The sequence below is a fragment of the Procambarus clarkii genome, chromosome 70, assembly GCF_040958095.1.
Source record: "Procambarus clarkii isolate CNS0578487 chromosome 70, FALCON_Pclarkii_2.0, whole genome shotgun sequence".
Classification (NCBI taxonomy): Eukaryota; Metazoa; Arthropoda; class Malacostraca; order Decapoda; family Cambaridae; genus Procambarus; species Procambarus clarkii.
The window spans coordinates 26,981,023-27,008,204 of record NC_091219.1 but is presented as its reverse complement, the minus strand read 5'-3'; the positions used below and the strand labels follow the sequence as shown (position 1 = coordinate 27,008,204).

At 44.8% G+C, this 27,182-nt stretch overlaps 3 protein-coding genes across 7 annotated transcripts in view; 1 reads left to right on the top strand and 2 right to left on the bottom strand.

The window, feature by feature from the left end:
• Positions 1-22: 22 nt before the first annotated feature.
• Positions 23-8,578, bottom strand: LOC123744851 (pyrroline-5-carboxylate reductase 3). 2 transcript variants are annotated; one of them, XM_069311736.1, is made up of 9 exons: positions 8,463-8,578; positions 7,213-7,404; positions 4,239-4,309; positions 3,756-4,063; positions 3,170-3,257; positions 2,771-2,863; positions 2,516-2,588; positions 1,994-2,095; positions 23-1,961 (listed from the first exon to the last, which is right to left on the bottom strand). In XM_069311736.1, exons 2-9 carry the CDS (start codon positions 7,286-7,288, stop codon positions 1,951-1,953), a joined length of 822 nt encoding a protein of 273 aa, XP_069167837.1. In that variant the 5' UTR covers positions 7,289-7,404; positions 8,463-8,578; the 3' UTR covers positions 23-1,950. The 2 variants fall into 2 exon arrangements, with proteins under 2 accessions (XP_069167837.1, XP_045580988.1); XM_045725032.2 differs by having other exon boundaries at positions 23-2,095.
• A 1,577-nt stretch (positions 8,579-10,155) lies between these two features.
• The window catches only part of LOC123744856 (probable basic-leucine zipper transcription factor I), a 42,853-nt gene continuing 25,826 nt past the window's right edge, over positions 10,156-27,182 (bottom strand). For 3 of the 4 annotated variants that reach the window (XM_069311734.1, XM_069311733.1, XM_069311735.1), the window contains 6 exons: positions 15,870-15,975; positions 15,174-15,296; positions 14,269-14,715; positions 13,385-13,486; positions 11,783-11,992; positions 10,156-11,530 (listed from right to left, as the gene is read on the bottom strand). In XM_069311734.1, the coding sequence (XP_069167835.1) occupies positions 11,357-11,530; positions 11,783-11,992; positions 13,385-13,486; positions 14,269-14,715; positions 15,174-15,296; positions 15,870-15,974 (1,161 nt within the window). In that variant the 5' untranslated portion in view covers position 15,975 and the 3' untranslated portion in view covers positions 10,156-11,356. Of the gene's footprint in view, positions 11,531-11,782; positions 11,993-13,384; positions 13,487-14,268; positions 14,716-15,173; positions 15,297-15,869; positions 15,976-17,287; positions 17,333-27,182 lie in introns of those variants that run through there. The other variant, XM_045725038.2, reaches the window with a different exon arrangement.
• On the top strand, positions 18,990-20,312 carry LOC138356015 (adhesive plaque matrix protein-like). Its single transcript, XM_069311565.1, has 2 exons — positions 18,990-19,001; positions 19,221-20,312. The coding sequence occupies exons 1-2, from the start codon at positions 18,990-18,992 to the stop codon at positions 20,310-20,312; spliced, it is 1,104 nt and encodes a 367-aa protein (XP_069167666.1).

The following is a 27,182-nucleotide window of genomic DNA, read 5'->3' as shown; positions in this document are numbered from 1 at the left end:
CTGTGAATAAGAGACTACAATAATTTTGATTAGCATAATATTCAGAAACATTATTCCCAACAACTTATACAAGTCATGACAATCACGGCTGGACTAAACAGCACTAAACCAAATTTACATTTTTGACAGTAAAGGCTAACTTATAAACTTATAATAAGTGATATTATATTTCACTCAATATAAGTGCTCAAGTGTTCTAACCGCAGGATAAACAGCGACGAAATATACAATACCTTCATTCAATGTTAGTTTCGTGTATCAGAAGAAAATACAGAAGTTTCTACAGACATGGAGCAGCATTTCGATTATTTTGACAAAATTAGCACCCACAAATAAAATAAATTACATATAATATGTATAATAATATTATATACATACTTAAATATAGTTATTTTAGATATATTTATATATATTATTTTGATCTGGTTAGGAATATATGAGTGTTGCTATGAAATACAAGACTGGTGCATGTTGCATAGTAGAAACACTCATTAATAACTATGTTGCTTCTCTTAGACAAACTGATATAATAATAATTAGATATGAGAAAATCAGGAGATGTTATGAGGAGAATTTAAACCTGTGTTCCAGGTACTCCGAAACACCATCTACACTACGACATGGTCAAAGAGTAAGTAATTATCAAAAGAAAGCACCAAGCCGGGAAGGCTATGTAGCAACATAAAATGTGCGGGATAACCATAGGGCGCTAAATATCAGCTCGTTTGTCTTGGCGACCGAGACAAACGAATAAGTAATTATCAAAAGAAGGCACCAAACCGGGAACTACTAAAAGAGTGTCAAAGATTAGCCCCAGAAGCTTAGCAGAATCTTTATACAAAAGGGGATGATCATAAAGCGAGAGGGGGACGAAGAACGACCCGCTTTCCAGTAAAAGTCAGCACAAGTCTTAGTTGTAGAGAACTTGAAGCCATGATTGGTGGTCCAAGACAACACGGCATCAATCTCAAGTTGAAACCGTCGTTGGAAAAGAGGGCGAATCGTCACCTCGACAATAGAGGGTAAGATAGTCGACGGTGTGTAGAGAAGATACCAGAAGGGAGGAAAGAAAACCATTGAGGGCAAGGAAAAAATAATAGTGCTCAGAACACTACCTTGGGGTAACACCTTCGTATTGCCGAAAACTAGGTCAAAGAACATATGAAGCCTGAGTGTCACTGAATCCTCCAGGGATCCTGAGGCTTCCATGTGAAGCCTAACCAGAGTTTCCCCACACTGGCCCCCCCCCTCATGCTTTCTGCCTTGTAGTCTAAGGGTGCTACCTCGTATGCTTTTCTTCAAATACACAAATCTTCATAATTCCTACTGATTTTCTCATTGATACATCTCTCTAATGAGATTTCTTTGTGTAAATAATGAAATATATATATATATATATACGGTATATTATATAATTTTATATATACAAGCTTGCTGGTTGTCAGCTGACATAGCTGTCTGTACCCACCTAGTTGTGCTGGCAGGGTTGAGCATCTGCTCCTAACTCCTGCCTTCTGACCATCATTGGTTCATGAGTGACTTTTCACTATTTGTTGACAAAGTTGTATATGGAAGTGACTGCCACATCTTTCTTATCTGGTCGGATCCATTTATTTACCACTGCGAAAGTTCTCTCTCACATCTCAGCGACTCGTCTGTGTTTCCTGTTTTCAATTATGTTCTCTCGCTCTGTTCCTTAATATGAACAGTAGAACAAGAATTGCGTCTATATGAACTTTGTCAGTCCCTTTAGTATCTTGCACGTCGCTATTATGTCCGCCCTCTTCCTTCTTTCCTCCAACGTAGTGAGGTTCAGTTCCATTTTTCACGTTCAATTTTCTTCATAGCTCAACGACTGTCAGCTGTTGCTAAATGAACTTTGTGCCTCTTCCCATTCAGTAAGTTGCATTTGCAGCAGCTACTTCCCAGTGGCAGCAGCAGCAGCTGCAGCTACTTCCCAGTGGCAGCAGCAGCAGCTGCAGCTACTTCCCAGCGGCGGCAGCAATGGAAGTGTTGGTCGCGGCAGCAACAGCATCAATGAGGGAAGATCTGAGACTGCCTCGCTCCAGAGCGTGGACCCCCTGGATGGTGCACCCTGCCACACACCTCAACCATTATGTGTGTGTATATATATACTGACAAGTACATTTAAAGGTAAATAATTTGATAGGCTGATCAATAGAATAATAAGAGACAGGTAAGGAAAGAACTCAGGAGACAACAGGTACTCAGAACAATAAACAGATGAATTAATAATTATATTCATATATTTATGAACTTTTAATACTCTGATTATATCTAAGGGGATTAGAAATAGCCTAAGCTATCCTTTTGAGATACTTCTAATTGTCTCAAACTTACTTGAACTTGAATTATAAGATAAATGAAAAAAAAATAGTTTCTTCAAACACTATAAACAAAAATGCCATTTAGCTTCAATTAAGTAGTCTTGTAAGGTTATAAGACTAATATATGTACGAATGATGATGTGGTAAACAGACTGTTCAAGACTGACCTCCGGGCGAGCAGACCTCGTCCTTCAGCTGGGCGGGATGCTTGTCTGTGGCCAGCACCATCTTGGCCGACCCCTGGTCAGTCACGCCCGGGTCACGGAGACAATATATGAGGTCAACACTTCAAATTTCAGTACATCATTATACTTGGCAAGAATGTAAACAACACCCATATTACGTTACCTCACAAACCCATTGTATCTTATAAATCAATTATTAAATACTACTTCAATTAAATTTATTGGGCGAGTGCTCACCATCATAGTCTGAGCGGCCAGCTTCTGAGCGAGGGGCCGAGGGAGCCCCATCTTGACGCCGCCGTCCGCCAGGGCCTCCATCACTACATACATCTACCAGCAATGAAAACGGGATTTGAAAATGGGAAACGCGAGGCGCAATTTCGTCATAGAAAACTAAAAATGTAAGGCGTAACTACTGTACAACTTTAAAAAATAATTAAATTATTTTTAAATGAGCTATGCCCGATTATTGATTAAATATCGCCTGCATCAAGAGGCACCAAAGCTTTGCCGATAAGTTACATCCAAGATGGAAGAACTTAATCTTTGCAACTGACGCTAGTTTACCCAGAATCTAAAGGCGTGCAGAGCAGAGCCCGACAGCTGAGTAAGAGTGCACTAGTAAGGAAGACTCACGTAAGCAGGTCCGGCCCCGCTCAGGCCGGTGACGGCGTCCATGAAGGTCTCCTGCACCTCGTCACACTCCCCCACCGACGACAGCAACCTGCAGGGGGCGCTCAACGTAAACACTTTCCGCCACAAGATTAAACCAAAAGATTATTATGTCGGGGACAGGCAGCCAGTGTAGGCTTGTACCGAGGTAACATCCCAGTATACAACCCAACAAGCCAATTCCTGGGTACCTATTTATTGCTAAGTGAACTAAATTGGGCATTAGGCTATAGGAAGTGCGCCCAACCATTCGTCCCGACCGGGATTCGAAACCAGAATTCTCGCTTGCAAGTCGAGGACGAACCCGACTGTACTACCAAGACCCTTCAGTTATCAAGCTTTGAATAATTTACGAGTCAACGCTAGTGATGTCAAGTGTTTCAACGTTGACGTAGCCTCTTACACCTTCCATCCCGCTGTTGGTATAACATGGCGGCTCTTTAATATTTGACATTCTATACCTGAATACTTTGGAAAAATAATGCCACTCACATGACCTATACCTGGCCATATGTGAGTGTTCAGGTGTGTGGCCACCTACACCACACACCTGTGAGTGAGGAGAGCGTCGTCGTGAGTGGCGTAGGTGCCCCTGGAGAAGACCGAGGCAGCCATCTGCACCAGGGCCGGAGTGTTGGGCATTATCCTCACCACGCGCGTCAACGGGGGCATGGAGGCTTCCATGGCAGCCACAGTCACCCCGAGGGCCACAGAAGTCACCAGGGGCCGGCTGGGGCTCACACAGTGCTTGAGGTCATGCAGAACGCGAGGCACAAGAGTCGGCTTGACGCACACAATGACGACGTCGGCCGCAGCTGCCACATCTTGGTTGCTGTAGGTGGTGTCACATCCCAAGTCCTGGAGGCACCCAGAAATATTTAGCAAAATAAAAAACTGCATCTTATTAGTAAATATTTAAGTATAGTAACTGTGAAGCTACAATTTTTCTCAGCCAAAACGGGATAATAATGTTAAAGGAAGTTACTTGTATGGAACAAATTTTGGGACAAGTATACAAGGTGTGAGTACTGACCACCATGTGCTGGAGGAGGTGGTCGTCAGTCTTCGGGCAGGACGCCACTATGTGGCGGGGCTCAGTGATCCCTGTGTACACACACACACATTACTCTATTGCCTCTTGTTGGTATATTGGCACTAATACTGGCACTTTTGGTAGCACTTATTGGCACTACAAACATCAATGAAAAAGGAACATTATCAAGAGTGCAACAGATTATTTCTTAGAGTTTAGCATAAGGACCGCATGTGATTTTTTTTTATTATAATCAAGATTTATTATCTAAAGTTTTATGAGAAGTAAATTATTAAACATGAACAAAATGTAATGTGGCAGGAACTGGAGCACATACAGTAAGGTTACTGGGAACTACGGGTGAAGGGAAAGTAACAGATGGGCTAATACACCATTTACATTACCAACTAAAGTAATACAGAGAAGATAGTAGATATAGTAGTGGGAGCGAGATAAAAGACTAAATTGAAAACATGTGGTTTCATACTTGAGCGCGAGGTGCCCAGCCTTGCAAAGTTGACTAAGCATTTCTCTCAGTCAGCAGCTGTGTGACTTACGATATGGTGGACATGGGGGACGACAGTGTGTGTGTATCTGGGATGGATTACAGAGATGCATGTGATGCCTCTGACTCAACACACTGGAAAAGGCGAGTGTGTCTCCCTGATGTTAGCATACTGATTGTCTGGAAAACTGTTATCAACGAATGTGTTTAACATACAACATCCATACTGTATGTGTTGTTTAGAGTTATTACGAGCTGCTGAAGTGTGCCAGAATGTGAGAAAAGTTTCATGTCACTGAAGAAACACATATCACATCATCGGTGTTGAGAGCAAACAAGGATAAGAGAGCAGAGAGGGGTGCCACACCCGCGCCTGAGAGGGTGTTTACTTCCTTGTAGGGAGGACAACACATCTCCCTCCCTCCTTCATCGCTTCTTTAATGAATTCCACAATCTGTGATTCGAATTCTTGTCTGCGTTACAAATATTCGCAAATGATCACATTAATTCTCTCGTTTCAAAATTTACCTTCAAAATAATTGTGATATATTCGTTGATTCAATATAAATATTTCCATAATAGTCTGTGGTAAACAATTTTTCTTCGTATATATTTATTATGTTTAACCCAGTAAGTAGAATTCCAAATACATAATTAAATCTGAGTACTTCATTACATTGTCACTTCCACCTTCTACTAGACTTCAACCAGAACAAATGCAAAGGAATGAGGAAGATCTGAGTCCATGTAGCTCCAAGCTTAGCTTCTGAGAAACAAATCGGTAAAATAACGTCAAAAGCATGCGCTATTTAAGCTGAATAATGTCAGTATTTCTCAGGTATCGATATAGAACATTATATACAACCTATGTAAGACAAACACATTAACATGCGGCCCCGTGTCTTATGACGCAGTGGGGTCCACACCTCCAGCCTGGCACCCAGTCCTAACACACTGGGGTCCACACCCCCATCCTGGCACCCAGTCCTAACACACTGGGGTCCATACCTCGGCCTGACAACAGGAGCGGCTAGCTGCCGTGTTGACCAAGGTGACCCCTGGCCACAGCCTGCGCCAGCACGCCTCTCTCTCTCTCTCTCCTGTACCCCTTAATTCTTCTTCACCTTCTCCAAGGTAGCTCCTGTTCACCACCCATTCAAGGTAGCTCCTAAGTACAGGGGTGCAAGCATTTATACCTCCCAAGGGGTACATTTTTCCCAGGGGCATATCCCCCCCTGGACATAATGCGCTTCAAAATACAGAGACTTGTAAACAATGAACTAATCATTAACAAATCTGACCATCGCCAAAAGCCTGGCCATCGTGTATCCTAATCATGTGTTGTGTCATGCCCTGGAAACACCTGTCATGCGTAGGTAGAACATGTCATATCCAGGTAACACGTGTCATGCCAAAGTAGGGAGGGGGTGAGGGTGGATATATCCAGGGAGGCGTATTTCCTACACTGTGTCGAGGATGTGGCGATGATCACAAGCAATTAACATAATTCAGATCTTTAAATCAAAGTTATGAATCCCGCCGTCACAGGATAACGATCAATTACCAAAGATAACACGTCTTTAATCAATGATAACACTGAACTAGGGTACATCGGTCGAGACCCCGGACACGTTTACAGTAGTTACAGCTATATTCTCTTTGATGGGCAACCACCTGACGTTTTTTTATCATTATTTTGGGTAACTGCTGAATTTATGCCCAATTTTTGTTTCCATGGGTATGGTCGTATGGCCTAGTATCTACATGTAAATATTTCCAGACAATGGAAGACTGATGAACACAAGGATGCTGCAGGTATAGGCGACCAGATGGCTTTTGGGGTTCAATTACCATAAATGTAATGTGATTAAGACTTTGGAAAAGCGACCAGGACTCCTGAAGCATTTACGTATCCATTCACGAAACCTGTGCATCTCTCCACGATCATGGCGATTTATTAAACAGTTTACGAGTTTCGAAAGATTGCAACCCTAGGTTATTATTGTTATGGACGCCTTAATTCATAGCGCTTCAGAAGTCAACCTGCTTAATCAAGACAAAAATATGCTGCAATGATTAAGGAAAGATGTACAGCTTTCGTAAATGAACACTTAAATGTGTAGTGGAACCTGAGCCAGGAGAAAACAGTGGTCACTCCACGTATGACCACCAGAGGCACACACTAACACAATACCATCAGCTACACCTGCAAGACTTGTAAATATAAATCTGGCTTTCAAGCACCTAAACAAAAAAACTTCAGAATTCTGGCTATAGCATAAGTACCAGTTCTAAGAGATGACCTACAAGGATAAGCGAAGAGAACTGACGACTTAAGAGAGGACAAGAGGTGACATGATCACAACGTACAAGATACCGTGGGAAGTACACAGGGGGGGACAGTGAGTCTTGGTCACGTGCGGGAGACCCACAAGTGGGTGCATGAACACAGCAGCACTCGTAACATACCTGCAGAGATGAAGCCCTTAGCGAGGGCTTGGGCCATGTTGCCAGCTCCTACGAACCCAATCCTCAAGGCGGCCATCTTCACACCTGGCTCCTGTCACCTTGCTAGTGACCACACCTGGCTCCTGTCACCTTCCTAGTGACCACACCTGGCTCCTGTCACCTTCCTAGTGACCACACCTGGTCGTGGACACACTTAGCCAAGGTGGTCGTGGAAGAAATTGGATTAAAGTTTAATTTTATTTCCTAATTAGGCCTATATGTACAATTTCAACAGAATGTTCACGAAAAACTCCCCACTGCTGACCACCGCCAGGTCTATGTATTTACGTATGTAGGTTAGCTTAGCATTTTAAAAGCACCGAATCACCTTCTGTGGTTGATTGTTCAATAAACCCTTGAACTATATGTTTAACACATCTCTAATCCTGTCCATGGAGGACAGAAGAAAATGTATATATGCTGGTTAGCATTGTAAATGTGTGGCCACGTCTGTGGTGGAAAATAATAAAAAAAAAAACGCCAGGTCCAGCCGTGGTCAACACCGCTGACAACAGCCAGGTTCAGCTGTGGTCAACACCACTGCTGACCACAGCCAGGTCCAGCCGTGGTCAACACCACCGCTGACCACAGCCAGGTCCAGCTGTGGTCAACACCACTGCTGACCACAGCCAGGTCCAGCCGTGGTCAACACCACCGCTGACCACAGCCAGGTCCAGCTGTGGTCAACACCACTGCTGACCACAGCCAGGTCCAGCTGTGGTCAACACCACCGCTGACCACAGCCAGGTACAGCTGTGGTCAACACCACCGCTGACCACAGCCAGGTACAGCCGTGGTCAACACCACCGCTGACACAGCCAGGTACAGCTGTGGTCAACACCACCGCTGACACAGCCAGGTACAGCTGTGGTCAACACCACTGCTGACCACAGCCAGGTCCAGCCGTGGTCAACACCACCGCTGACCACAGCCAGGTCCAGCTGTGGTCAACACCACTGCTGACCACAGCCAGGTCCAGCTGTGGTCAACACCACCACTGACCACAGCCAGGTACAGCTGTGGTCAACACCACCGCTGACCACAGCCAGGTACAGCCGTGGTCAACACCACCGCTGACACAGCCAGGTACAGCTGTGGTCAACACCACCGCTGACCACAGCCAGGTACAGCCGTGGTCAACACCACCGCTGACACAGCCAGGTACAGCTGTGGTCAACACCACCGCCAGGTTACAAATTGCAGCAACTCACGGTTGCCAGAAGAGGGCGAGGCGTGAGGGCACATACACCCTCTCTGGTGGTCGGGGGCGCACTGTGACCCGCCCGGGGTATCGTCCAGGGCGCGCCACACGCTTGCCAACCTCACCGAACTTTATCAAAACATCATCTTAATCTTCCTTATCACGTCTAAAAGACAGATACTTATGTTGTCAATAAATATTTAAATAATCAAATACTTGATTTTCTTTGTAGGCTGGAGAAAGTTTTTGAGGAAGAATATTGTAATTCGTCTTAATTTTGTATTTTGTTTTTTTTTATGTTTACAAAAAACAGTTGGCAACTCAGAAACAGGTACGCCTCAACTGTACTGTTGCCAGATGGTGATCAAGTCAAACAGGCCTTATTATTTAGGCAGTTATAGTGTGTAGGCCTATATGTTTTTGTGTGGATTATTCCATCACTCAAGCCATCCTTCTGATTAGATAGTACCTATTGTGACGATCGTCAATAGTCACGAATTCGTACGTACTTAGTTTTTGGATAGTAGTATACTGACTAGTAAGGAATTCTTTTAAAATAAATGAAGCTAAAAAACAAACAAATATTTCTAGGCCTAGTATAGCACACATATGTCCTATATTAGGCCTCATATATCGTGTATTAGTCCTAGAAAAATTAGGTTAGGTTAGTTTAGTTTATCAAAGCAACACAATAAATAGTTTTTCGGTTTGTCCAACTCAATAGTTCAGATTTCTGTGTTCTAATTTCGTTGTACGTGGGTATATATACTATGGTCCTCATCGTCACTACAAGTACTACCAAAACAGGAGGATAGGCTGCATCACTATGCTTACTGCCTTCACAATGATGTTACTTCTAATAGTTGTGCCTTGATCCTGTATAGTCTCACCCCTTGTGTGACGCCAGGTCTCACCCCTTGTGTGACGCCTGCAGGTCCCATCTCTTGTGTGACGCCTGCAGGTCCCACCCCTTGTGTGACGCCTGCAGGTCCTACCCCTTGTGTGACGCCTGGTCCCACCCCTTGTGTGTGACGAGGACGAGGGGCGTAACACAATGTGCTGCATCACATTAACCGCTTTCCAACCATCTGGTAGTTCTTCCTTTTCTAATAAGTTGTTAAACCCTGCAGCGAGGAGACCAAACAGTGCGGGTGCGGCAGCCTTAAGTAGCCATAGTGATACATTGCCTGAGTGCGTCCTTCATGACCAAACCACACATCAGAAATGACAAAACGATGATGTTTCGGTCCATCCTGGATCATTATCAAGTCCAGGACGGACCGAAACGTCGTTTCTTCACTTTCTGATGTGTGGTTTGGTCATCATATGTTCAGCCAGGTTGTTGTGTCTCACCGTCCGCGAGTATTTCCTGTGACGATGTCTATTCTTTTTGAACTCTTGAATCTAGACACAGGTCGTGGTTCCAGCACGAAAATGACCTGAAAACTAACAATTTCGTATACTTCCTTATCATTCTCTCTTCGTTCTCCCTCTCATTTGTGTAGGTGATCACTGTGGTCGCTCCCAGACATCTTCCTTCTGATGTTCATGTTGTTTCTTGGGTTGATTCTTGGTTGTTCAGTTCAGGTTGATTCTTGGCTTTGGTTGCTATGTCATTCTCATGCTGGTTCGCATGAGACAAGGTTGCTCTAAATTACTGGAAAAATTGTGAAACTAGTGTAGGTAGAAAGACAACAAATAAATTAGGATTTTATTTAATTTTATTAAGTTTTTAGCATTTTTAGAGTTATAAAGAGTGTTGTTTATGCGGTACGACCAAGGCCGCCCATGATCGCTACACAGCAAGATGAGTCGCTGCCTCTACACGCTAAGATACACCAGTTACATCATCTTTCAACAGGCGAACCATATAATAGAATCCAGGTATAATATATTGGTCAACAGCTAAACAAAATGGTCATGAGAGAGACCCCCAGTGGCGTGGGGGAGAACAGCAGTTCAGCATTGCTTTCTAAATATATGACCTCGATCTCGGTTATATATTCGCTTGCTTCAGCTAAATTGTATCCACTTTGAAGATGTTGACCAGATCAACGAAACACAACATTGGAGAGTTAACCTATCAGCTTCCTTCTTAGGTGAAGAAAAACATGAAATACAGAGAAGATTCGTTTAGATTTAGATTAGAAGACTACAATCATTCCTCTCACTCACTCTCTCATATTTATTAACACATCTACAAGAAAGACTGCTACCAACAGATCAAGAAGTTCCACTGAGCGCTTTTGGTTCTTTACATGATCATTGTCAAAGTCCGACTCTCACAATGATTATGTAAATAACCGAAGCGTTCAGTTGATCTTCTCGTTTTTAATGTGGTCCATTTGTATTAATTGAGTTCAGTGCTCTTGATCTTTGTTTGCTCACACACACACACACACACACACACACACACACACACACACACACACACACACACACACACACACACACACACACACACACACACACACACACACATATATATATATATATATATATATATATATATATATATATATATATATATATATATATATATATATATATATATATATATATATATATATATATATATAGGTAATGTATATATACACACATATATACATATTGGTTGTTAAGTCACAGCTGCTCAGCTCCACTAGCGCCAACACGTCTCCTGTCAGCCGTCTCTGCACTTGACCCCATGACTGTAATGTTCAGTGATTTTAACACGAGCTAATTCTGTGTAGTGTCTCCAGACCTCGTCCCTTCTGGCATATATATATTGTTCCACCGCTGACTGACCACGCCCCCTTAAAGGAACCACGCTCCCACCTTGGAGGAACCACGCCCCCACCTTAGAGGGCCACGCCCCTACCATAAGATGCACACCCTTCCCAGCAACTTTAGTCAAATGGCCACCTAAAATTCCAACTCCGCCCCGACGATGATCATGTTCTGGATGTTGTCCATGAGTGTGTGAGGGTCGTCGCTGCCGGCCAGGAGGTCGGAGCCCACCAGAAAGGAGTCGTCGGGGTCTTCCCAACCCATCTTCTCAGCCTGCTTGTAAAAGTCGGCCCTCATGCACGCCGCCACCTGTGGGTAATGGGATAGGGGGTGTGAGGCCCGGGGTTGTGCGGGTGTGAGGCGTGGGGTTGTGGGGGTGTGAGGCGTGGGATTGTGGGGGTGTGAGGCGTGGGATTGTGCGGGTGTGAGGCGTGGGGTTGTGCGGGTAATATATATATTATATAATACAACCATTCAGGGAGAAACAGAAAGTTTATGATTCATGTTATGTAAACTATTAAGTGTTGTTTCCCCATTTCCCTTCCTCGCTCTCTCTCTCACCTTCTTCTTGGCCATACACCTGAGGAAGGCCATGGTGGTGCCCAGCTCCTTGTTGACGGGATGTTTAGCCTTGTGGTGAGGAAGACAGAGGGAGAAGTCTCGGCAGGTCTCCAGCGCCTCTCCCAGGTCCGCCTTGAGGCCGTCGTCGATGTCCAGAGTCAGCAGCTCCTGCCCGATGTAGGCGTAGTTGGGGAGGTTGTTGGTGCCCAGCTGGGGGAGAGGAGGTAGTGAGACACTGGGGGAGCTGGTGGTCCCGCCTCTCAACTGTCAATCAACGGGTATACAGGTTCCTGAGCCTATTGGGCTCTATCATATCTACATTTGAAACTGTGTATGGAGTCAGCCTCCACCACATCACTGCCTAATGCATTCCCTCTGTTAACTACTCTGACACTGAAAGTTCTTTCTAACGTACCTGTGGTTCATTTGGGTACTCAGTTTCCACCTGTGTGATGATGGTGATGGTGTGAGAGTGATGGTGTGGTGGTGATGGTGTGGTTCCCAAAAACCTACGCCCCCTACCTCCTCTACTTTGAATTAAAACAATTTCCGTGATGAGAGAGGGATATTATTACATTAGTACATAATATATTAGTACATAGCGTCAGAGTACATTAATAAATAAATAAATATATTTATTCAGGTAAGGTACATACATACAAGTGATGTTACATTAATGGATTGATATATAGATAGAGCTAGTACATACAATGCCTAAAGCCACTATTACGCAATGCGTTTCGGGCAAGAAAAACATTAATATCTAGAACTTAATACTAATTGAGCATAAAGAATAAAAAGGGTTGAAAACAAATACAAATAAAGATAAAAAAAGGGGGAACATGACTGAAAAAGCAGCACAAATACAATAGGTTGACAAACAGTGTTGATTAAAAAAAAAAAATAATAATAATAAAATAAAATAACAGACATGGGTTGACAATAAAGGAGTGAGGTGGGTAACAGGGAATTTATTAGGTAGTGTTTAGTTTTTATCTTAAACTGGTTGAGAGAGGTACAGTCTTTAACATGGCTGGGAAGGTCATTCCACATTCTGGGTCCCTTGATTTGTAGAGCATTTCTGGTTTGATTAAGTCGTACTCTAGGAATATCAAAACTGTATTTATTCCTGGTGTGGTGCTCATGGGTTCTGTTACAACCTTCAATGAAGCTTTTGAGGTCAGGATTGGCATTACAGTTCAGCGTTTTATATATGTATAATACACAAGAGAGAATGTGCAGTGACTTAATATCTAACATATTCAGAGATTTGAGTAAGGGGTTACTATGTACTCTGACGACACAGAGGACAGCCGATGCTGTATCTTGAAATACCTTTTCTGGATATAGGATAGGAGATAAACTAATTGCCCCTTTCTGTAAGGAAGAGCGCTGGAGTTCAGTCTCCTTTCGGACTGATTCTTTCGGTAGGGAACTTGACCCAAGGTGTGTGTACCTAACCCAAAATTAAATTAATATTATTTGTGTAAAAGGCACCAATGAGGTTATTAAAAACTAAGTTTCCTGAGCAGTGTCCCAAGAGAGAGGTGATCACCCGCACGCCCTTCCCGATTCCCCAAGTTACTCATCTGCAAGACTCACCAACTTGAGCTCCCTGAGGACGCAGGTGATGTTGCTGATCTTGGTGGTGAGTCTCTCCTTCAGCAGCTTGATGGTCTCCGTGCTCCTTGCCGCCTCGCGCTTCTGTCACCGTCATAGAAAACGGTATTAATGGGATTGTTGTAGGGGTGACATCGTAAAAGAAACGGATTGCTTACACTAAAATACAATATTGGTCTCCAGGCTTGGTGACTTGTTTAAACACTTTAGTCTAGCGTTGGGCTCAAGATCTGTCGCCCGGGGCAAGGTTGACCCGCCACAGTGGGTCAAACAGACAAAAATAAGTGTTGCTGCCAACAAAGTTCACGTTTTGAACTATTAATTTTATAGAAGACACAAAAAAACAGCCAAAAAACGAAATTTAAACATTTCTAGGCCTACTACAGCAACTTAATTGACTAAATTATGCGTACGATATCGTATATTAGGTCTAGGATTGTTTAGATAGGTGAGGTTATTTTATGTTGTTTAGTAACTTCTTCACTTTTTACAATGCCATTTGGGTTAATTCAATAATACAAAGCGGGAACTTTTCGAGGAGCCCAACAAAAATATTCCTCCGAGGAATATTCTTTATCATGGAAAAGAACATTCCTCTCAAAGTTGCCAGAATTAAGTGAAAAACAGAGTGAATAATGATTAAAAATAACAAAGAATATAAAACTATATGTTGACCAGACCACACACTAGAAAGTGAAGGGACGACGACGTTTCGGTCCGTCCTGGACCATTCTCAAGTCGAGAATGGTCCAGGACGGACCGAAACGTCGTCGTCCCTTCATATTCTAGTGTGTGGTCTGGTCAACATATTTCAGCCACGTTATTGTGACTCCTCCTCTGCAAAAAACTATGTGTTAATCACTCACGGATCTGATTGGTCTCGGGGACTGGAACGGAGTGTACTGGACGGGGTGAGGTACCGTGTGCACCTGCGGGAACTGCAGCTGCTCCTGCTTAACCACCTGGCTGTGCTGCGGCCGCTGGCCCTGGTCCTGTTGCTGCAGCTGGCTGGGTTGCGACAGCTGGATGTACTGGGGTTGCGGCAGCTGGCTTTGTTTACCCAGCTGACCATGCCTGGGTGGCTGCTTGTAGTGGGACTGGCTCAGCTGGCTCAGCTGGGACTGATTATATTGGGGCTGGAACTGCTGAGGTGGCTTTGGCTGGCCGTACTGGGGCAGCTGTGGCTGGCCGAACTGGGGCAGCTGTGGCTGGCCGTACTGAGGCAGCTGGCCGTACGGGGGCTGCTGGAGAGGCTCGTACACAGGCACGGGCACGTATATTGGACGCCGGTATGAGTTGAGACGAAGCTGTTCCTGTGAAGGTAGAGTGAGAGGCAGGCATTGATATTTAACGTGTTGAAACAAGTAAACAAGCAAACTATCAAATACTGGGGAAGAGCTCAGCAAACAGAATATTCCTTTGGAGTAGCGGATAGCACTCTCACCCTCACCCGGCAGCGAAACCGGGCCGGGTTCGAGCCCGGGCCAGGTAGGTTGAACAACTGGGCACCAAAACCTTAACTGTTGGTCCCATGCTCACCCAGCTGTTATTGTGAGACATCACTTGGGTTATCTTGACCTCGTGAGACCCCCCTTTGGTTATCGTGGCCTTGTGAGACCTCCACTTGGGTTATCTTGACCTTGTGAGGCCCAAATTGTTCTATGTGTCGCCCCCACAGAAGGGACATAAATTGCCCTGAACGCCTAGTGAGAGAAGGATGTCCAGGCTACTCCCTGGCGCCAGACACCGTCCTGGCGGAGGGGAGACTCACCAAAATGTCGTGGAAGTCCGGGGCGATGTCGGAGGTCGGGTCGTCGTAACACTTGACGCACGCTGAGCGCAGCTGCTGTATCCAGTCCGTGACTGACGCCTCCCCAATACAGTCCGTCATTATCTGCAAGTGGACAGGTTACTCTCACACTCTACATCACTCACTCTCCCTCACCTCACCAACATTAGATCAGTTGCCGGAGCACTCTGACCTAACCTAACAATTCTAACCCAATTTAACTAGCCTAACTAACCTGCTATCACTAAATCAAATTCAGAAGATCAACAGCCACAGTTCAGCAGCATATGTTGAGTTTGCTGTATTGAAATACTGACGTTGCTGCAAGGGGTACTGATATTGATGTACGGGTACTGGTGTGAGGGTACTGATATTGATGTACTGGTACTGGTGTAAGGGGTACTGACATTATGTAAGTGTACTAGCAGTAATGTAGGGGTGATAGCACTGACTTAGGATTACTGGCACTGGTGTAGCAATACTACCATTGATGTAGGTGTACTGTCATTGATGCAGGGATACTGGCATCGATGAAGGGTTACTACCATTTATCGGTACCGGTGTTAATGTAGTGATGCTGGCATTGATGTAATGAACACTTAACCTAATGTCAGAAGTAATGACCTTAATTCTGGAAAATACTGACCTTGTTCCGAAGGGGAAGGGGGGCCCACTAACCTTAAGAAACGAGTACTTCTTGAGGACAGCGTCGGAGGGGGGCGGAGGAAGGAGCGGGAGTGCTGACCCCACCAAGCCTGTCAACACCAGCATCCGGAGCAGCATCCTAAGAAGAGCCGGGAGATGACACGAGATGTCACACACTACACACATCTCACTTAATGACATGTAACACAAATTCTATTACATACAATAACGTAACCACGATTTCCAAAGTGGTTTGGTTTACCTGCTGGAGAGTGGGCCCCCAGAATAGGGGCCCCACTCTGGACGCTTGGAACTTGTGTAGGATGATGACACGAGTAATATTATGGTATATTAGGGGGAGGAGCAAGGCCCCAGCGTGGTGACTTTGTGGTGTTTTAGGAGTCCACCTCACTGGCACCTGTTCTGTTCCCTCATACTTCTCTCCACTCACGCTCATCTCCTCCCTCACACTCATCCATACTGAAGCATCATGGGGTATACTGATCTCCCTCATACTGAACCATCATTGGGTATACTGATCTTCCTCATACTGAAGCATCATGAGGTACACTGATCTTCCTCATACTGAACCATCATTGGGTACACTGATCTTCCTCATACTGAACCATCATGAGGTACACTGATCTCCCTCATACTGAACCATCATTGGGTATACTGATCTTCCTCATACTGAACCATCATTGGGTACACTGATCTTCCTCATACTGAACCATCATTGGGTATACTGATCTCCCTCATACTGAACCATCATTGGGTATACTGATCTCCCTCATACTGAACCATCATTAGGTACACTGATCTCCCTCATATTGAACCATCATTGGGTACACTGATCTCCCTCATATTGAACCATCATTGGGTACACTGATCTTCCTCATACTGACTAAAAGGTCCCAATAGGACAGTCGACTTCGTTCTCGACTAACAATCGTGAATCCCGGGTTCGAATCCCGGACGAGACAGAAATGGTTGGGCACATTTTCTATCACCTAATGCACCTGTTCACCTTGCAGTACATAGGTAGCCAAGAGTTAGTCAGCTTGTTGGGGAGTTGCATCCAGGGGCGGGGTCAGTAGCTCAACCTTGGAAGGTACCTCCATATATAACCCTAACGTGTATGAATACACGTTGGCTGCCTGTCCCCTGATACATTGAATCATTATTATTATACTGAAAAACCATAGGTTACTCAGGTCACTCATCTTCACTCTCCCTGGACTCAGCAACGCACTTAGGGACCTGGCAACGCACTCAACCACTCAGGGACCTGGCAACGCACTCAACCACTCAGGGACCTGGCAATGCACTCAACCACTCAGGGACCTGGCAATGCACTCAACCACTCAGGGACCTGGCAATGCACTCAACCACCCCGAGACCTGGCAACGCGTCTCAACACCCGGACAGCAAGTGTGAGAAAGAAGACCTACCTGTAGAAGTAATGGCAGAGAACTGTGGCTCCTGTGGGAAGTTGAAGTCATATATACCCTGCCCTCCCTCCCTCTCCCCCACTCTCACACCCCCCTTCCCTTCCCTGATAACACTCCCCCCCCCCTCCCTCCCTCTCTCACTAGCTTCTTCCATTCCCCCCCCCATCCTTAATATCTCCCTCCCTACCCCAAGTCATACCACTGGACACCCCCCAGGTAAACCAGTGGATCCCCAGGGTGTGGGGTATATCTGGATACCCCCAGGTAAACCTCTGCACATATGAAGGACATAGTTGAAGTAACCTCTAGTGTATCACTGTTTCTTGATGATGTAAAGTGGCTGAGGCTGCTAGACTTCAGCCCCAGCATCCAGCCTGGAGCATCCTAGACCAGTGCTAGAGTGTGCAGCACCAGCCTGGAGCATCCTAGACCAGTGCTAGAGTGTGCAGCACCAGCCTGGAGCATCCTAGACCAGTGCTAGAGTGTGCAGCACCAGCCTGGAGCCTCCAGACCAGTGCTAGAGTGTGCAGCACCAGCCTGGAGCCCCCAGACCAGTGCTAGAGTGTGCAGCACCAGCCTGGAGCCCCCAGACCAGTGCTAGAGTGTGCAGCACCAGCCTGGAGCCCCACCGTGAACACAGGGGGGTGAGCCACAGTGAACAAGGTACACAAATACTGTTCCCTGTCACCGGTGCCTCGGACACACTCGTCAGGAGACGAATCCTGAAGCACTTGAACAAAGTTAACATTGTTACCAATGACCAACCTGGTTTCAGGGAAGGTCGGTCGTACCTAATGACTGTTGGAGTTACATGATCACAAGGCGAGAGACTGACGGCTTATGGTGAGTCCTTTGATCACCAGAGAGTGCTTGATACTGTACCGGATAAACGGTACCTATGTAACCTTTGAGACCACAGCCGCCGATAAGTCCACTACGGGCTCACCATAGCCTGTGCTACTTGGAACTTTTTGTTCCAGGTAGCGAATCTTAAACAACAACAACACAGCCGGTGTAACACGTAGAGACTTGTGATGGGTGGTACGGTGACTCTTGGGCAGGAAACAGAACAACGGCGAGGAAAGATACACTATGCAGTAGTGGGGAACTCCGAGGATCGGTACTATGGGGCCCAGTCTCTCCTTAACCTGGCGTGGCAAATAGGATCACTTATATCCTTGATGGAAGACACTGTAGAGGTGATGAAGACTTTGCACGCAACGATAATTGCGAGAGATCGCGCCAAGACACCTACATGCTTTGGTCGTAAACACGGCCGCTAGATTTCAACCAGGACAAATGTAAAGTAATGAGCGCAGTATCGGGGGGAAAAAATTATTATCAGGAGAACGCACCAAGCCATTACGACTCTATAGCACTTAGAAGGGATCAGAATAAGGATTTGGGATGGGACGGGACAATTACTCCAGACAAAGTGACTTGAGTAATCCTGCCACTAGCTGGCGCTGGCATCTTTGCCTGGGCGCCCTGGGGCCAGATTCACGAAGCATTTACACAAGCACTTACGAACCTGTCCATCTTTTCTCAATCTTTGGCGGCTTTGTTTACTATTATTAAACAGTTAATGAGCTCCGAAGCACCAGGAGGATGTTTATAACAATATCAACAATAGATTGGCAAAGTTTTCATGCTTGTAAACTGTTTAATAAATGTAACCAAAGCCATCAAAGATTGAGGAAAGATGTACACGTTCGTAAGTCCTTGCGTAACTGCTTCGTGAATCTGACCCCAGGTCCCGCCAACACCGCCACAGCGACCCGCGAAGTAGCAAGATGATAGCAAAAAAGCTGAGATATCGCGCTGGGATCCACAGGAATATTATACATCTACCTATATATATATATATTTAGCGCGACATTTTGTGGTTAGGAAATGGGCGGAATACGAGAGTGTTCAACTGTGACCTTGCTAGTGCGGAAGGTCTGGCTATTACGGCGCTTCCCGCTCCTCACCTTGGCCGCCAGCACCATGTTGGAGACCAGAGGTAATCCCCCGCCACCTCTTGGAGACCAGAGGTAATCCCCGCCACCTCTTGGAGACCAGAGGTAATCCCCGCCACCTCCTGGAGACCAGAGGTAATCCCCGCCATCTCCTGGAGACCAGAGGTAATCTTCGCCACCTCCTGGAGATCAGAGGTAATCCCCGCCACCTCCTGGAGACCAGAGGTAATCCCCACCACCTCCTGGAGACCAGAGGTAATCCCCGCCACCTCCTGGAGACCAGAGGTAATCCCCACCACCTCCTGGAGACCAGAGGTAATCCCACCACCTCCTGGAGACCAGAGGTAATCCCCACCATCTCCTGGAGACCAGAGGTAATCTTCGCCACCTCCTGGAGACCAGAGGTAATCCCCGCCACCTCCTGGAGACCAGAGGTAATCTCCACCACCTCCTGGAGACCAGAGGTAATCCCCGCCACCTCCTGGAGACCAGAGGTAATCTTCGCCACCTCCTGGAGACCAGAGGTAATCCTCGCCACCTCCTGGAGACAAGAGGTAATCCTCGCCACCTCCTGGAGACCAGAGGTAATCCCCACCATCTCCTGGAGACCAGAGGTAATCTTCGCCACCTCCTGGAGATCAGAGGTAATCCCCGCCACCTCCTGGAGACCAGAGGTAATCCCCACCACCTCCTGGAGACCAGAGGTAATCCCCGCCACCTCCTGGAGACCAGAGGTAATCCTCGCCACCTCCTGGAGACAAGAGGTAATCCTCGCCACCTCCTGGAGACCAGAGGTAATCCCCACCATCTCCTGGAGACCAGAGGTAATCTTCGCCACCTCCTGGAGACCAGAGGTAATCCTCGCCACCTCCTGGAGACCAGAGGTAATCCCCACCACCTCCTGGAGACCAGAGGTAATCCTCGCCACCTCCTGGAGACCAGAGGTAATCCCCGCCACCTCCTGGAGACCAGAGGTAATCCCCACCACCTCCTGGAGACCAGAGGTAATGCCCACCACCTCCTGGAGACCAGAGGTAATCCCCACGCTCTCTATGCAGCGGTAGGTTAGGTTAGGTTAGCACATTGTATTTTGTACGTTGTGGCAAGTAAATACAACGGTCTTGTGTATTATGGTCTCCATATTAGAGAACAGACACTGTGCAGTAGACACTGTGCAGTAGACACTGTACAGTAGACACTGTACAGTAGACACTGTGCAGTAGACACTGTACAGTAGACACCAAATGGTAAAAATTACCCTCGTGCAGCATTCTACGGTGAACTGTGATAGTGTGCCGAGTGTCACAGTGCGTGCTCGAGGTCCACCTTCACGTCAGCCCTTAAGTGGAACTGGTTCTTACTGCGACAAACAACGACGGCTATGGTCTAAAATGTGGGGTTGATTGTCCATAGAGTTTTCCAACCCAAATCTCTGCTGTTATCGACGTAGTTTCAACGTCGATTCAACGTTACTCGAGCATGTTTTGCTCACTGGGAGTGCAAGACGTCCTTATTTATTTGTGTATACACAAGAAGGTACATTGAGTTTGTGAGGGTACATAGCTGTTGTTGTTGTTTAACATTCGCTACTTGGAACAAGTTCCAAATAGCACGGGCTATGGTGAACCCGTAGATTTTAATCGGGTACATAGCATTGTGTAGGTTCTACTGCACATTCTTGTGCAGTAGACACTGGTCATCCCTTGCAAATGATATTCCATCTTCCAGTACTAATGTTCAGGACTATCTTACAGGTAACTAACCACAGTCTCTGTACCTAATGCCTGCTGATTCCACTAATGTTAATGAGATAATCCTTTCCCTTAAAACCATGCCTAGTGCCCTTGAGGAAATACCAACTCTAATTTACAAAAAAAACTCCAGATCTTTAGCCCCTGCTATTGCATTGCTCTTCAACAAGTCACTTGAACTCTAAATCTTTCCAGATATTCTAAAAAAAAGCAAGAGTAACCCCTGTCCACAAAAGTGGTGATCCCACTGATGTCAACAACTACAGACCTATATCAATTCTGCCTAACTTGTCAAAAATATTTGAAAAACTAATCTACAAGCAGCTTTACTCTTATCTAGCCAAACATAATATACTTAGCTCTTGTCAATATGGCTTCAGACCCCAAAAAAGCACTAACGATGCACTTATTAGTATGATTAACTTGATACATCATTATGGAGTCAGAGGTCACTCCCTGCAATACCTTAAGTCTTACCTTAGTGACAGGCTCCAGTATGTTTCTGTGAATAATTCCATTTCTCCGACACTACCTATAAACATCGGTGTTCCACAGGGCAGCATACTTGGCCCTCTCCTCTTTCTCATCTACATTAATGACCTTCCAAATGCCTTCCAACACCTCAAACCAATTCTATTTGCTGACGACACGACCTTCATTTACTCCAGTCCTGACCCCCCTTGCTCTAAATGTCACAGTGAATACTGAGCTAAATAAAGTCCATCTCTGGCTAACTGCCAACAAACTCACCCTTAACATTGACAAAACTTTCTATATTCTGTTTGGCAATAAATCCTCAAATCAAATAAATATCAGGATAAACAATACCCAAATTAATTATCAAGTAGATTGCAAATACCTTGGCGTTCTCATTGATCACAAGCTGAATTTCCAGGGACACATTCTAAATATATATAAAAAAAAATAAAAAACTGTTGGAATTCTTTCTAAGATCATATATTATGTACCTCGCCCTGCCCTGGTGACACTCTATTACTCTCTCATCTATCCTTATCTAAACTAAGGAATTTCTGTTTGGAGTTCTACTACCCAAAATCATTTACGTCCTCTAATTGCTCAACACAAAGCTGCTATTAGGACAATATCTAACTCTGGCCCCAGACATCACTCGGTACCCTTACTCAAATCTCTGAATATGTTAGATATGAAGTCACTGCACATTCTCTCATGTGTATTTTATATATATATAAAACGCTGAACTGTAACGTCAATCCTGACCTTAAAAGCTTCTTAGAAGGTTGTAACAGAACCCATGAGCACCACACCAGAAATAAATACAGTTTTGATATTCCTAGAGTACGACTTAATCAAACTAGAAATGCTCTACAAATCAAGGGACCCAGAATGTGGAATGACCTTCCCAACCATGTTAAAGACTGTACCTCTCTCAACCAGTTTAAGTTAAAAAATAAGTACTACCTAATTAACTCCCTGTAACCTGCCTTACCCCTAAATGTCAACCCATGTCTACGATTTTAAACAATACTGTTTGTTGACCAAATTGTATATTTGCTATTTTCTGCCATGTTCCCCCTCTTTTTTTATTTCTTATTTTCTCAACACAATTTATACTTTAATATCAATTAGTATTAAGTTTTAGTCTTAGTGTTTTTCCTGCCGGAAACGCTTTGCATAATAGTGGCTTTAGGCATTGTATGTACTAGCTCTATCTATAAATCCATCAATGTTTGTATCTCACCTTGTATGTATGCACTTTACCTGAATAAACATTTGATTTGATTTGTAAAGCCACTAGTTTGCGCAGCGTTTCGGGCAGATCCTTAACCTAACAGATAATTTATAAGTAGGTAAATTCTAGCAAAATTTAAATTTTTAAAAAATTTAAAAAATAAATTAATTTTTTTTGAACAGGTACATTGCAAAAAAAATAGCAAGCCGTATTTTGACGTGCACTCTACCAAAGAGAGAGAGAGAGAGAGAGAGAGAGAGAGAGAGAGAGAGAGAGAGAGAGAGAGAGAGAGAGAGAGAGAGAGAGACCCGGGCATCGCCGGCTACCCCTCTAATGATGAATATAACACCTTCCTCTCCCGTCCTATGATTGAAAGCTGCAGTTAATATTAAATTTAGCCCACACACATCAACAGCATCAACAACAGACTCATCAACGGCTCCAGGAGCAACAGACAACAACGGCTCCAGCAGCAACAGACAACAACGGCTCCAGCAGCAACAGACAACAACGGCTCCAGCAGCAACAGACACAAGGGGTGACTCACATACACCGCAGCTCCTCCACATCTATAATAATCAACATACATATATTTCATTATATTTCTCAATATATAATTTTCCAATTTACAATAGCTCTCCCGCCTGACCAAGGTCGCCTCTCCGCTAATATATATAGGTAATTACTCTTTTTTTTTCTAACAGGAAATGGGAAAATCGTCAAATTTCCATTTAAATAGATTTATAAGAAAACTTGACATTCAATTTTAACGGAAACTATAATAAAGTTATTCGCTAGTTTAATAATAATTTGGATAGGAATTTATCTGCCAATTCTCTACAGGATGTTGAGGTGATTCACGAGATTATCCTGATTGGCTCGGTGCAGCGTGTTAGAGGAGATTGACCGGGACATCGCACCCCCATCATAGCGCGTCCTCGCGTTGATTGCTCTGTAATCTGCACGCTATTGGCAACATTCAGGTGTTTAGTGGGGATTTTGTGCAACTTTGTAGTACGTCTCAGGCTGGATAGTTAAGGCCATCACCACTGGTAGTTAGCCGGTTGTGAGGTTGTTAAAGCGAATAGTCTGTGATGCAGGCTATTACTCTCACCTGACTTGGGGGTTACGGCCTGGGGTTTGTCTCCATGGGGAAGGGAGACCTCTCTGTGTGTGTGTGTGTGGGGGGGGGGTAATGGGGCTGGGGGGAATGGAAGGGGGGGGGAGAGAGGGGACGACATGGGGGAGGAAGGGGGGGGGGGGAGAGGAAGGGGGGGGGGAGTTGTACTGGTGAAGCTCGGTGAAGGAAATATAAAATGTCATAAATATACTCAGGAGTTGGTTGCTATTTTTTTTATCACAAGATGGAGGAGGGCAGAGGAATGTTCAGTTGACGTTGATGGGCTCTTTGGCCTCGCCCTCAACCTTGAGCCATCTCTCCGCGCACCTTAGTAAGCTCTGGGTAGATACCTGGTTGATGGGGTTCTGGCAGTTCTTCTACTCCCCAAGCCCGGCCCGAGTGTCCTCTTAAGCTGGCTGTCCTGTGGCACACGGGTTAATTCAGGATATAGACATTTATATAGGTCTATATACCAGTATTGTTAGGCCTCTGCATGGCTTTATACACACGCACCAACACGCTATATGTAACGCTCCTTGTCCGGCGTGAGGGAGCCCCTGAAGGCGGCCAGGCCGGAGCACTGATCCGGCCTGGCCGGATCCACTGGTGTCGTCCACATCATGGATCATCATGTTGATGAGTCCACTCTACTGGTGGTAAAATACAACCACACTAGGGACCACATTCACGATGAGGTTACGCAAGCACTTACGATCATGTCCATCTTTTCTCAATCTTTGGCGGCTTTGTTTATAATTATTAAACAGTTAACGAGCTCCGAAGCACCAGGAGGCTGTTTATAACAATAACAACAGTTGATTGACAAGTTTTCATGCTTGTAAACTGTTTAATAAATATAACCAAAGCCGTCAAACATTGAGGAACGACGTGCACGTTCGTAAGTGCTTGCGTAACTGCTGCGTGAATCTATCCCTAGGCGATCGTCGCCAGGATCCGCGCCGCTGTTAGCAGCCTTGCCAGACCCAGGTTCGAGCTTTAGGCAAAGGAACGACGATTGGATACCAATCATTAATTGTTGTTGCCACTTACCAAGCCGTAATTGTTGTTGTTGTTAAAGATTTAGCTATTCAGGACGGAGTGTCCATGTAGCACGGGCTATGGTGAGCCCGTTAAAGCCGTAATTGGGGGACCTGATTGTTAGACGACTGGCGGTGGTGATCAGCAGGCTACTAGTGGGTGAGGGGGGAGAGGTGCCGTGCCTGCTAACAACATTCAGGAGTCGTCTGCTCCTACATCCTGCTGGGAAATATATACAAAAAATATATAAATGCTGTCTGCTGTGCTTGACTGGTGCCAGATGAAGGATAAATATAGGTTAGCGTGTTGAGGATGATGCAGCAGGCTACCGCCAGGGGCGCAGGAGGGGTCAACGGGAGCCCCTCACCTCTACCAGGTTCTCTCTCACTATCCAAGGTAATCAATAATAATGTGTCACACTTGTGCCGTGTCTCCCAACACTACTGCCCCTGGCAGGTCTCGCCGCGAGCAACCCTTCACACACACACACACACACATATACATATATATATATATATATATATATATATATATATATATATATATATATATATATATATATATATATATATATATATATATATATATATATATATATATATATATATATATATGTTTGGTGTCATCACTAAGGATGTCGCTAATTTTGTTCATGTATTCTTGGGTAGGAATCAACACATATGCTGCTGTCTTGTCGGCTTTTCTTATTGTTACAACTTTAAGATTTTTTAGTTGTTTTGCTGCTTCTTTGAGTTGTGGGGATAAGATTGTATATGAATGTGTTCCTCGTTTTTTTCCCGGCTTCTGTTAGTAGTTCAGCCTGAAGTGTGTTAGTGGTGATGACTTTTTTGTTGTCTTCTAACTTGTGGATGTCGTCCAGAAGCATTTCGATTTCAAGGCGTTTTTAATGCTTCTTAGGTCTTGATATGAATTGGCAGTTTAGGCCCAGATTCAAGAGGTCTCGTTGGTCCTGGCTCAGATTATGAGGAGTTAGGTTTATGTAGCCGTCTTTTGGACGAGGGGTTTTTAACTGCTCCGTTGAGGGCTGTCAGCTTGCTGAGTGTCCTTGTTTCGACATCCGTTTTGTGCTGTAGTTTTAGGCTTGATAGTTCACTGTTAATGGTTTGCCTAAGTTGATGGGGGATGTCGTACTGGGTCCATTTAATTAACTGATGTTCAGCTTGCTCTGTAAGGGTTTGGAGGGCTTCCTTCTTCGTGTTGAGTTGATGCCGTATGAAATCTTGCCTATACCTATAGGTAAACTCTGCGTTGCGGACTGCTGAGTCATGTGGGTTTATATTGGTGTATACTGGCAGCAGGTTTTCTTTTATGCATGTCTCATTGTCATCCGCAAGCTGACAGCCCTCAACGGGGGACAGTTAACAATCCCTCGTCCAATAGACGGCTACATTAACCTAACTCCTCATGATCTGAGCCAGGACCAACGAGACCTCTTGAATCTGGGCCTAAACTGCCAATTCATATCAAGACCTAAGAAGCATTAAAAACGCCTTGAAATCGAAATGCTTCTGGACGACATCCACAAGTTAGAAAGTATTATTTACAAACAGCTCTACTCCTTCCTCGTAAAATTCGACATACTGAGCCCCTGCCAGTTTGGCTTCCGCTCCCAAAAGAGCACCAACGATGCAATTGTTAGTCTGCTTGACATTATCTACTCAGCCCTGGCAAAAGTGAGTTTCCAATTGGACTCTTCATTGACCTGAGAAATGCCTTTGATACTGTAAACCTCAACTACCTCTTACTTAAACTCCAACATTATGCAATCCGAGGCCATGGTCTGGACTATATCCGACCCTATCTTGACAGACACCAATATGTGGCCATCAATGATATAACATACTAAATAATGTTGTAAACAATGAACTAAACAAAGTTCACTTATGGATGTCAACCAACAAAGTAACACTAAATATACAAAAGACCTTCTACATCTAATTTGGAAGCAAATCAATAAATGCAATTCAGCTTCAGATAGTTAATGTTAACATCGGCAATAAAAATGATGGAAAGTTCCTTGGCCTATACTCAGACCAGAAACTCAACTTCAGAACCCACATACAACACATAACTAAGAAAGTCTCTAAAACAGTTGGTACACTCTCTAAAATCCTACCTAGATTATGTAGGATTACATAACCTAGGTAGGATTATGTACCTAACTCTGCTCTCCACTCACTATATTATGCATTAATCTATCCTTATCTTACGTATGGTATCTGTGCATGGGGTTCAACCACTGCAAACCACCTCAGGTTCATCATCACCCAGCAAAAATCTGCTATCAGAACAA